Source organism: Chrysoperla carnea, chromosome 2, assembly GCF_905475395.1.
Source record: "Chrysoperla carnea chromosome 2, inChrCarn1.1, whole genome shotgun sequence".
Lineage (NCBI taxonomy): Eukaryota > Metazoa > Arthropoda > Insecta > Neuroptera > Chrysopidae > Chrysoperla > Chrysoperla carnea.
The window spans coordinates 5,175,411-5,188,568 of NC_058338.1; the positions used below are offsets into that span (position 1 = coordinate 5,175,411).

A 13,158-nucleotide genomic window follows, 5' to 3' on the forward strand; every position below is an offset into this window, starting at 1 on the left:
CCTTCATATAAATTTCCTTATTAAGGCTAATCAAATAGAATCCATAAACAAACCGTTTTGTGGAATTAATTTCCAGCAAGCTGGAAATCGTTTTAATTTACACGCATTTGGTCCTAAATGCGTGTAATCCGAGTTAGTCCAATCCCAGGAGGTGTGCAAAAATTTTGGGAGCAAATTAGATGCAAAATTTGAGGTAGGCTTTCAATTTTTTACAAATTACAAAAAGAAACTATTCCTTATAAAAAACTAAACAACTTTTGTTTGAAACATTTTTTCGTTAATATCGCTGTTTACCCGTGAGAACTAGAAGAAACCATAAAAGGACTTCAATTTTTAGGAATTCATGGACTTTTCAGCATTACGATGAAAATATTGCTCACGCATGCTATTTCCTCAGTCAAGCGAAAAAAGAGATAAATTTAGAGAGAAAAATTTTGCTTAAATGTTTACATGAAAATCACAGTACAGTATTGAAAGAACAAAACTGTATGCTAGAAAAAGTTTAAACTAAGCGTTTGCCTTCAAGATGTACAGACTAAATTAGTGTACCCCAATAAAATAATATCATATCATGGCCATTGTAAGTCAACAGCATTTTTAAATACGATCCACGATAAAATTAATCTCATAGATCTCTAAAACGTTATTTCCTTTATGCAAAACCTTGAAATTTATCAGCATTATTTAAGTCTCTATTGCTAATTGTATTCATAGGTAAAATAAAAGGTTTCATCATTTTCCACTTTATCCTTCCCCTAAAAACAGTCGAAATAATCAGAAGTGGTATTAATCTTAATAATCGCAATCACTTTTTGATGTTAAATATAACTGACAATCTTATACATCGAAAATCATATGCTCCAGCTGGACTAAAGTTTGAGAAAATTTCGCCTGTGCGAGTATCCTGCTTCATTTCTTTTTGCATCCAGCTATCATAGTCTCTTGTTTATAGTCGAGATATTAGAAATGCGATTATTTATAGTTAATTTATTTAATAACTTTATAATTACACTAAATTAAAATTATTTTTTTGTAGATCCCTTTGAAACTACAGGTTTTCTTTCCAAAATTGATTGAGATTGTTTGAGATCTTTATCTTCTTCCATGAGTACTTCCTTAGGTTTAGGTTTTTTTGTGTACAGTTCTTTTTCTTCATCACTTACATCTGACGAAACAACTTTATATGGTATGTCATAGATTGCTGCTCCATAATATGGATACTTTAAATTGTATTGTTCTTTGACTATGGCAGCGGCATAATCCTTAGGTTCTGGTAAACTAGTTGCCAGTCCTTTAAAAAAAAAAAGAATTCATTTTTTTTAATAATCCATTTTGAATATTTATTAGTTAAATTGGTCTTTATATACCAGCTCTGGCTAATAAGGCTGGCTCAAGGGAGTCAATATCCTCTAGCAAGAACTGGGCAGTGACAGAGAAGATGAGACATCGTCTCTCCCTCCTCCCCACTGTGATAGCTTCTGTAAATTAAAGTATAAAAAAATTAATTTACATAGCTCGAATTCATTGCCATCCTGCCCTGATGTAACTCAACATAAATTTTGAATTTTTCCCTTTTTGATCGGGTCACGTGGTTTAAGAATGATCCCTTACTTTTACTTATTTATACGAATACAAACCGTTTTTATAAGCAAACTCCATAATACATTCGGCAATTTTTACTGAACAATCGCGTATTTCTGAGATAGGAGGTAATATAGTTCCTTGTTCCAACATCTGTTCCGTGACTAAACTTGCAACTGTCTAAAAACAATACACAAAAAATTTATTGAAATCCTTTGATAATTATTCCATTTAGGGAAACTTTAAAAGTTTCATTTTGTTGCAATGTCCTCTGTACAAATTTTGTTTTCCATTAGATAAATACCTAGGTAGGTACAGGCTATTGGGAAAATCATTTTGTCATGCTAAAATGGGTAGCTTAGAATAGAACTACGATAACAGGCTCAAACTTAAAACGTCATCTGGATCATCCAGATCTACGAGTTTCATATTTTTGTCTTACAATAGAGGCTGTGGCCTTTTGTATCTCCGGGATCCTCGGCTGTAGTCCAAGAAGACCTTAAGTAAATCCCCCTCTACAAATCACTGGTTTTTGTTAAGATTTATGTCTGCCATATTGATATCAGTGACTTTCCCAATATTATAAATAATTTTACAAACCTTAGAAGCAATTAAAAATATTCTATCGGGTACATTTAACATTCCTGTACAAAGAATTCCTAAACCAATTCCAGGGAATATATAGGAGTTATTAACTTGACTTGTATGATAAGTTTTACCATTGTATTTTACCGGAGGAAAAGGTGATCCACTACTAAATATACATTTTCCCTAAAAGCCAGAACTTAATTAAATTTGTATATAGATGATAAAATTGTTATTCTTAAAAATATACTTTTGTAGCTTTGATTGCCTCTTCTGACGTACATTCTGCTTTATCCGTTGGATTACTTAGGGCAAATATAACGGGTCTGTCATTAATTCGAGCCATTTCTTCAAGTACTTCTTTTGTAAACCCACCTTTATGTGCTGATACTCCTAGAGATAATAATGAAACTGTTAACCGCCGGATCTAGAAGTTCTAGAATTTCTCAGAATTCAAATATAATCGATTTTTTGCAGTCTCTGTTAATTATTAAGGAAATAGGTGAGGTTAAGTTGAAGAGGCTGTCCTGGGCTGGGACACACTTAGAACATAAAGACCGTTGTGATGCCGAAAAAGGCTTGGCCCATCTCCGGCCACTACTCTTGAACTATTTGGAGCTGTGTCAAAACAGCAGGAGTGCTTTGGCATCAACGGCCTTCATGGCGAAGAGGTATTCCAAGTAAGGCTGGCTCAAGGGAGTCAATCTCCTCTAAAAGCAAGTTTCAAATTGCTCAACGAAAACCGTATACTTTTTCTTGTTTTTGCTTTCTCTTTCTCAGAGCAACACTATGTCCTTAACTATTATCAAAAGTTATCAAAATTAAATATAAGTACCAATTATAATTGATGGTTTGATTATTTTGACAGCTTCCAAAAAACTTTTGGTAGGTGGAACATTTTTTACATAAGGTTCTTGACTAGGGTTTGGTTTTGGTGTTCGAGATTTTACAAGTAAACCATATAAATCATCCATCCATATACGTTTTTCCGCTTCACTTTGAGATAATCCTTCCGATTGCATTGCTTGCACTAATAAGTGAGCAATACCCAAGGCTGCAGACCCAGCTCCATGAAAAAGTATTACTTGGTCTTTTAGTGGTTTTCTCAGTACACGCATTGCTGAATATAATCCTGAAGCAACCACAGCAGCAGTTCCTTGTATATCATCATTAAACATACAATAATTATCTCTATATTTTAGTAATAATCGGAGTGCATTATTTTGTGCAAAATCTTCGAACTATTAATAACAAAATTTATTATTACTAGCAAAAAAATTATTTAATTTTAGAAAGTTTGGAGGAGGAGAGAAATATTCCATTCCAAAATACTTGAATAACGAAATTTGGAGCTTTCGAAGTCCCTAATCTAAATATGAAATCTTTTCGTCGATATATAGCACGCTGCGCAGACGAGAAATTTCTTCGGTCAAAACTATTTCAGTTTTGTAAATACAATAAAATGGTTTTAAAAACCTGCCTGTATTAAACATTCACGACCAAATCTTTGAACGACTGCTGCCATAAATTCATCCAAAAAATCGTCATATGCTTGACCAACAACTCTTTTTTGTCGAAGCCCTATATAAAAAGGGCTGTTTAATAATTCTTGATTATTAGTACCCACATCCAAGGTAATTGGTAAGCATAAATGTGGACACACACCAGCCAAAGCTGTGTATAATGATAATTTTCCAACAGGAATGCCCATACCATGTGACCCTAAATCGCCTAAACCTAAAATTCTTTCTCCATCAGTTACAACAATAACTCGAACATTCTCGTCAGGCCTTTAAAAAGAAAATAAATTATAATCAGCATAACTTGAACTTCATATGGCTTAGTAGCGATGGATTGAAGGGACGTCGGGTTTCCTTTTATTTTTGGCACTTTGGGCACGATTATACTTACCAGTTTTCGAGAATTTGAATAATATGACCTTTATCATATATTGTAATGAAAAGACCTCGAGGTCGAGCAGCTAAAAATCCATAACGAAGACATGCCAACCCCACTGTTGGTGTGTACACAATTGGTAGACAATCTTCAATATTTTCAGCAACAAAATTATAAAAAAGTCTTTCGTTTCGATCCTAAAAAAGTAATGCTAAGAAAAGCATATCTAATCTATCTTATGTCCGGAATTCTCGACGGTTTTTGTTTAACATAGCTAGACGGGAAAAAGCTAAAACGATTTGCTGATTGAAAGAACTTTTAAGCCAATATTAAATTATTAGAAAATTAAATCTGTTAGAAAAACATTTTTGTTTAAGGCTATAGTAATTTTAAAAAGGAGCCAACGTGGAGTATCTTCTAATTTAAGAAGAAATTCGCTGTGATGAGTTCATTTTTTAGTTTTGACTCTAGCATCGTATATTCCGGACATGAATATTAGCCGTAAAAAAAACTTACTGCAACACCTATTAAATATAAATATTTTTCCAAATTCGTCTTAAAACCACTAAAATTTGTCTTTGTTAATATTAATTGTGTTCTTAATGAACGAAATCCTGGTGCTAAAAGACCTTGAATTCTTAAAGTTTGTCTTTCATGCATGCTGAATGCTTGACCCTAAAATTAAGTTAGCAAAATTAGAATATACTCTCAGCGAAAGGGGGAGTATCAAGCTAGTTATAAATAATTGAGTGTACCCAGTACGTTTGGTATCACAGTCAGTTTATCAAAGAGTGACTATTTTTAAGATTTTATTCGAGTTATTACCTTGTTCATATGTGTCTCTCGTAAATGATCTAGTCCTGATAATGAAGATGGTAAAATTATTGGAGTCTCTCTGTATGAATATTGGCGTACTTTCATATATTTGTTGCTAATATTAAACATTGTTCTTCGTAATATTATAGTGTCATGATTAAAAACTAAGGTCCACATTTTAATTTTGCTGAAACATATTATTTTAAAAAATTTTATCAATTTAAAGTTCATTTTTAATAAAAAAAATTTGATGTTGACGGACATGTCTCAAAATGGACTATAATTATGTGATATTATGAATACTTATACCAAAATTTTGTTTGTAGAATCAATATTTCTAGGCGTTATAAACTTGGAGTGCCCGAATATACTCTCATATATCAGATTAGTTTTACCCCAAAAATATTCGGTATATAATTAATGGCAAATCAAAAAACTCAACTAGTTTAGTATATTTTTTGGGGGCCAATATTTTACTCGACTTACTATTTTGAAACTAGCGTTTCGCTTTCAATAAAAATTAAATTATCACTTTAATGTCATTTATCACTTCTATATGAAAAGTACTGTAATATTTTCTGAAGTTTGATTGGGTATTCATTTTTTTATAATCTAAGCAAAGTTGACTTGAATTTTTATAAAATACAATTTAATTTCCAAACCTGTTAAAAAAACCGTCATAAAGTTTTGTCTGCTACTATTTTTCGCCCTTTATAAAAAATTGATGCTTTAATTTACCGTTGCTTACCGTTCCTTTTATTAAAAGTGAAGCTAACTGACTGATTGATTAAAGTATACTAACTCTAAGGCACTTCTAGGCATGATAGAAACATACGGTTTTTTGCATTCAACACGATATCGTTTGAAATCTACAGCAAAAATCGAAAAACTTTAACTTTTTCATTGCAACCTCCCCCAAAAATGGGAAAAATCACTCAAAAATAACGATTTTCTGTTCAATACGTCCTAGAAAGATGGTCTTTTCACCAATCGACTCGAAATAAAGATCATTCGAAAATCAAACCGACAAATATCATTGAAAACATCGGTACAACTCGGATTATTGAAAAAACCATCCCCCAAAATAGCCATTTATAGTTCATTCATGCTAGAAAGATGGCTTTTTCACGAATCGGCCCAAAAAAGATCACATTAACAGAATTCTTCGAAAAATTTCATTATCATTATATAGACTAGTTACTAATTTTATATTTCATCAATTTGAACTTGTTGCTTAGACCATCAGTTTGGTTACATGTTTCTATGGAGGGTAGAGATAAGGAGAACTATCTCTGTATATAAAAAGTGTCCATCGAAAAGCAGCAAATAAGGGTGGCGCTGTTTTAGCAAAAGTGTAAGTTTTAAAACAAATGCTCAAAGTAATTAGAGTAAGATAAAGATCTAAACAAGTTGTTCGAGAAGGATAGAGAATTTCACATCAAACACCTCCTGCTACACAAGCGCCATTCTGGTCAATTTTGTAACTGTTATTTGCTGTTTTTAGATGGACACTTTTTTACTTTAACTCCTATTTAAGATAGTTCTCCTTATCTCTATCCTCCATACATGTTTCGTAGAGTAAAGAACGTGATCAGAAATCTGGTGATCAATATAGTCTGGTGATACATTCAGATTAAATAATAAATTTAATATAACGTTAATAAATCAACCTATTAAGGCGTGATAATATGACACCAGATTATAAGAGGTCGACACCATCAACTTCACATATTGTTGATAATTTTTTATTATTATTATCATTTGATATTTTCACATAAAAATACTTTGTTTATTGTTATTATTTTGGCGTTTTTTGATAATGTATATGCCAACCACCGCGACCGATGCAGATTGTGAATCATATATATATATATTTTGATATTGATATTTATTATTGTTTTATTAATTTTAATAATGTTATTGTTATTTTTGAAATAGACATTCATTGTTTGAATATTAATCAAAATGATAACAAGGATATAATAATTCATAGAGACCACAAGTTAAATTGATAGCAAAAAAAATGAACGATTGAAAACAAAAATTCAGGATAAAAAAAACAACAACTTTAGTTCTATTTTTATAAAAAATGAACTTCCGATCTAAATTAATTATTTCCGGTAGGAACCAACAGTTGAGAATATATTATCATTCGTCCGAGATAAGAAGTTTAATCTCTTTTCCTATGTTTTTTACTTTTGTTATAAATAATCCCTATTCCAGTTTTTGAACGAATGATCCCGATAAAAAGGATGTGATATTAGAAGGCCGATAACTTAAAAACGAAAAGAGATATCAAATTGATTTTGGAACTTGGGCAAAAAAAAAAGCGTAGTTTTTTACAATTCTTCCATGCTAACTCTCATCAATTCCCTTAAAACTTTTTCTTTATTTACTCACAAATATGAAGGTGTTTTTTTACTTGAGCCCCAATGTATTGATTTATTTACCTTGTAAATGATTTAATGAGGACCTAACCTAACAAACACCCACGATAAAATTTGATTGTATTATTAATATTTAAACATGTTTTTTTTTTTAACATTAGATTAATTGTTTGATCCAATTTAATTTCTTTCAGAATTATTGAATTATTTTTTAAATTATGTTGAGCAACAGCTACAGATATACAAAATATTGTACGTTTTATGGATGTTACAATCTACACGACCCTATTTTTGGATTTTGGGTAGTACCAAATTCGATTTTAGCATTGGGTTTAAGTTACATTCTATTAGTTAAAACAATTAAAGTTTATTAAAAATCAATTTCATTCACCAGCTGAATAAACTGACACCTGCAATAACTAATTGTCCCATAATTATGACTAAACAGGACATAAACGTTAATTATAAGTTAGTACGTGATTAACATGTAACAATAGTGTTGTTACTACCATACCTGAATCAGGAACTATTATCTAATTAATGCATATAATTAAAAATAAAATCAAAATACTACATAATAAATATAAACTTGACCTAAAAATCATTTACAACTACTCTTAACTAAACTACACCAATTAAAAGTCATCTTAAAACATAAAAAAGTCAGGCAAAGAAATACAATTCATGTCTAGGTCTTGTTATACTAAACTAAACACCGCCCTAGTATAAAATTCAATTTTTTTTACACCTAATTAGTTTAGGAGTTGACATGCATTTTTAAGGAAAAATCATGGGCGTCGATAAAGAGGGCAGATATTAGCAGATGCCCCATAACATTTGGATGTGATTGAGCAAAATTAAATTTTTTGGATTTTAATGACGTCATAAAGTTAAAAAATTCGTTTTTTTTTTATAACATAAGCAAATTTGATCCGATTATATTGGAATTTTTTTTGAAACCCACTAATTTTGGGTCATTCTTTTCCGCTGTGATATCAGTTTTTCGTTATCTATCGCTGATGAGTTTATTTCCGGGACAAGGAATCCAATTTCTGGAAACCTATTAGAGCTACGTTAATTTTAATCACAAATTTGAAAAGTATGACTCAAATTTAGTAGGATTACATACTTGGTTTATCAAAATTGGATAAAATTTGGATGTGATAGAGCAAAATTAAATTTTTTGGATTCTGATGACGTCATTAAGTTAAAAAAATTCGATTTTTTGATAACACAAGGAAATTTGATCCGGTCTTATTGGTATTTTTTTTGAAAACCCCTAATTTTGGGTCATTCTTTTCAGCTGTGATGATTAACTTTATGACGCCAACTAACAGGCGGTCAAAATTTTTACATAAAAATGCATGTCAGCTCCTTAACTAATAATCGTACCGATCGATTAAACAATTAATATCAAGATTACTGCTGAAGGCTAGTATTTAACATCTTCAAGGTCACATTGAGACTTTATGAGATTTGAATCATTCACTGTTCACTATTTAGAAATGCATAACCCAATTTACAATTCATATGAAAAAAAAAACTATAATTTTGATAAAATTGTTTTATTGATATTAAAAAAAAAAAAATTAATGTACAATAAAAACCATAAAATGTTTTTTAATTTAAATGTATTTAATATTTGAAATATTTATGATTTTATATATTTATTGGAGAGGTTTTTGGATCAATTATTTATTTATGTGGAGTGCATACGTAATAATAAACCAATTAATCATATTTAATATTTCTATGTATTTAAGAGCCACAGATGTCTGATAAGTACCTTTTATTGTTTGGTAATGGAAAAGACCTCGCACAAATTAAATGTAATCTACATTTTAGTCAAACCTTTTCAAATTTTGGCAAATGATAGTTTAAGTCATCCTATAGAAAAGTTCCCATGGTCACAAGTCATGAAAATGACAGGATTTCATGTTATAGCTAAATTAAAGTTGGAAAATGTACTTATTTGCATAGTATATTCCTATGTGTGTATAGGCAAATACATATACAGATATGTATAACTACATGCATACGTGTGTTTTTTAATGCTGCATTTTGGTCAAACCTTTTCAAAATTTGGCAAATGATAGTTTAAGTTTTTCTAAAGTAAAGTTTCCATGGTCACAAGTCATGAAAATGATAGGATTTCATGTTGTAGCTAAATTAAAGTTGGAAAATGTACTCATTTGCATAATATATTCCTATGTGTGTATAGGCAAATACATATACAGATATGTAAAACTACATGCATACGTGTGTTTTTTAATGCCAGAGTGTTGTTTTTTAATTCTTGTTTTTTTGAAGAATATGTTACGAAATTCGAAGAAGAAGCAGTGTTAAATGTTCAGTGGATCAATAATATGAATTCCAGCGTTAAGATCAATATTCTATACATACGTTCATGATTTTTGACAATTAAATTACCTTAATTTAGTGATAACTTGAAATCCTGTCATTTTCATGACTTGCGACCATGGGAACTTTTATTCAGAATGACTTAAACTATCATTTCCCAAAATTTGAAAAAGTTTTACCGAGGTCCTTTCGTTTGATACCTTTTTTAATATGTTTTAATACCGTTATTAAGCGTTTTTGAAATAGAAGGCGCAGAAGATGGATGTTTCAGCTAAATTTTGTACATACTAAACTAAAACACAGATTATAATTTTTATTTTAAATTAATCTGTGAAGTAAAATAAATTTTAGATTGAAAAACATTCCATATACTTTGAAATGTCACATTTGTATATAATTATTACAATTACATACAAGTTAACTTCCATTTACCCTTTTCTGTATACAACTTATGACTTTCTTAAAAAAGTAATGTATGATAAACACACAAGACAAAAAAAATAGAAAATTGAAATTATGTATAGTGCGATTGTGATGATATAACTTAACAATGACCTTCATTAATGATAAAATTTTAATATTAAAGTAATATATTTGTATAAATTTATTGATTAGTAGAATAAAACGGAATTAGAATATTCATATTTATTTAATAATGATTTAATTGTTTTGAGAATTGATTTAACTTTTTTGGTTGTTATTTGTCCACTTTAAATAAAGTACCTACAAGGTTAAGGACGAATACATAATAGGAGTTTGAGAGTTTGAGGGAGGAGGAATGATTTTCTATAATTTGTTTTTTTAAGTTTTTTTGACGTCAAAATCCATACAAAATTTAGTTAGAGAGATACTATCATTCAACCTTCTTCTTTGCTATCCAAATGCGGTATTTGCAGCGTACTTTATACAATACCAAATTTGCCCATATAATACATACTATACAATTTGCGCATAGTTTGCGCTCTCACGGGTAAACAGTGATGTTTACGAAAAAATGTTTCAAACAAAAGTTGTTTATTATAAGGAACATTTTTTACATTTAAACTTTTGTTCTATCTGTAACGGTTTACAAGATGGGTCCTACGGACTTAAGACAAAATTGACCTATGTTGCTCCTTTGCGAACTCGACCACACTTTTTACGTCCTCAGCACGCTATAAAAATTTCATCTTGATATCTCTTTTCGTTTTTGAGTAATCGTGATGACAGACGACAGACGACAGACCACAGACAGACAACCGGAAATCGACTAATTAGGTGATTTCATGAACAACTATACCAAAATTTTGTTCATAGCATCAATATCTTTAAGCGTTACAAACTTGCGACTAAACTTAGTATACCTTGGTATATTTCATATACATGGTATAACAATTCAAACGACAATATTTGGAAAATAAAGGAATAAAAGAATATTTGAAAAATTTTAAGTATTTTCAAAATATTTATAATTGTAAAATACAATACCAAGAATTTGAATAAATTAAATCATGTTTAGGTTAAACAATAGGCAAAAATTTACATAACAAAATATTAAATTTCCTTTCTATATGGGTACGCATAAACAAGAAATTAAAAAGAAAAGGGTACAGACCGTGAACACCATGGGCGTCGTTAAAGAGGGGCATGTATGGGCAGCTACCCTCTCTCTAAATATTCACAAAAATGATTCAAAATTCTACTGAATTCAAAATTTCATCTATCGGGTGGGTTTAGTATGAAATTAGAACCTTCTGTTATAGTTTTTGAGAAAAGGGAACTAAATTTTGCCTTAATTTGAACCCTCACGGGAAAACAAGGTAATTTACAAAAAAATGTTTCAAACAAAAGTTGTTTAATTTTTTATATGAAACAATTTTTACATTTATACTATTGTTCTTCAACTTGCGGTTTACAAGACCAAATGGACCCATGTTACCTATTTAGTAATTCAAACTCACTTTTTGGGTTCGGAGCATAAATATATAAATAAAATATTAAAAAAAATTACTTAAATATCAAAATTTTGTTGGTAGCATCAATATTTCTAAGCGTTACAAACTTGGGACTAAAATACTCTGATATATTACATATATAGAATTGAATATCGTGTAATAAAATTAATATGTTCAATCAAAATGACAATGAAATTAATAACGCATAAATCATCCTGTACTGTAGAACTAGATTGTTGTCTTGATTCCCTCTCACCGTCACCATGCAGTCACCTCCTAGTGATGATGTCAAATAATTTGTTCACTACGAGTTCATTGTAATTTGCAATGTTTACTACCAATAATTTTTAATAATAATAATAAATTTATTTACATCACAAAATATTATTGGCTATTTGTAAATGAAATTAGGTTCCCTATTCAAATTATAGACCGTACGATAGTAGCAGATTTGGGGACCTCATTTTTTCAGAAGCTGAATTTTCCTTGATCATTGGCATGCTTTTCATTGGCACGCATTTTTGGTTTAGAGAAGGGCAAATCACTAATGTTTCGCCTAAAAATTTGCGGGAACAGCTGCTTTCCCTTGCCCTGCATTCCCTTCGATACGGTCGTGTTTACAGAACACTTCTAAAACGCAGACAGTTGCCTCATTTCCTTAGAGAATCAAATTCTTATTTCAATCATCCTGCAACCCTTGTGTATAAATTTTATCAATGCTAGGCTTCTATTAGTACGACCCCACTTATAACTTTGCAGGCGGTTAATTGTTGCGTTAATTTTCACGCAAATGAGTTGGTATTCATTTTCAAGATTTTCCATAGTACTTTAAAAAGTGTATGATATACTTTTTTCAAAAAACGTCAAATTTTTCAGTTATTTTTTACGTTCAATACTCCAATAGTTGTTGCCGGCGAAAAGGCACTTCTCTTTGACTAGCTGTATTTCGACAAATAACGCACGAAAACAAATGAAATAGTACAGTATCTTTTCCTCTATTTATAAGCTAAATTTTCTGTACAAAGTTTTTTCGTAGGATGTAAATTTTTCTAGTTATTTGACAAAAAATGAAAAACGTGATTTATTTCAATGAAAACGGCGAATTTCAATCGCCAATAACTCGGAACGTATTGACTTTTCGAAATATAATTTAATGGCACTTTTTGCTTAGAATTGTTCCCGTTTCGATCCCCATTGTCATTTATTCACCCTCTAGAAGAAAGAGTTATAACCCCCTGGGAAAAAAGCAGTACTCGGCACCATGTAACTCTTGATTCTTGGAGTCTTATCTACTTTCAAGTCTATCGGAGTTATAGGAAAGAATTTAGAGGTTTAATCGTCGTTAACTGGAGTAAAGAGTTTCAGAGAAGTTTTTGTTTAGGTCCATAATTAATATTCTAGTTCAAAATCCGTTCCCATAACAAAAATACAGATTTTATTGTAATCTTTAGTTTGTTGCAGTTTATATTTAACGCTGCCTAAAATTTATATCGAAATTATTCAAAAATTGAAATAATGATCTTTTTAAGAGTGAGTTTAAAGAAGAAATTCCGTAATTACGTCTACTTCAATATTTTCCATTAAAAAACTATCACTTT

General features: G+C 30.4%; 1 protein-coding gene across 1 annotated transcript; it reads right to left on the reverse strand.

Annotated features, from left to right (window-relative positions):
• Positions 1–1,022: 1,022 nt before the first annotated feature.
• LOC123294283 (NADP-dependent malic enzyme-like) lies at positions 1,023–5,007 on the reverse strand. Its single transcript, XM_044875409.1, has 9 exons — positions 4,888–5,007; positions 4,579–4,737; positions 4,078–4,259; positions 3,647–3,956; positions 3,002–3,407; positions 2,417–2,559; positions 2,182–2,352; positions 1,638–1,761; positions 1,023–1,291 (listed from the first exon to the last, which is right to left on the reverse strand). Exons 1-9 carry the CDS (start codon positions 5,005–5,007, stop codon positions 1,023–1,025), a joined length of 1,884 nt encoding a protein of 627 aa, XP_044731344.1.
• Between the last annotated feature and the right edge of the window lie 8,151 nt (positions 5,008–13,158).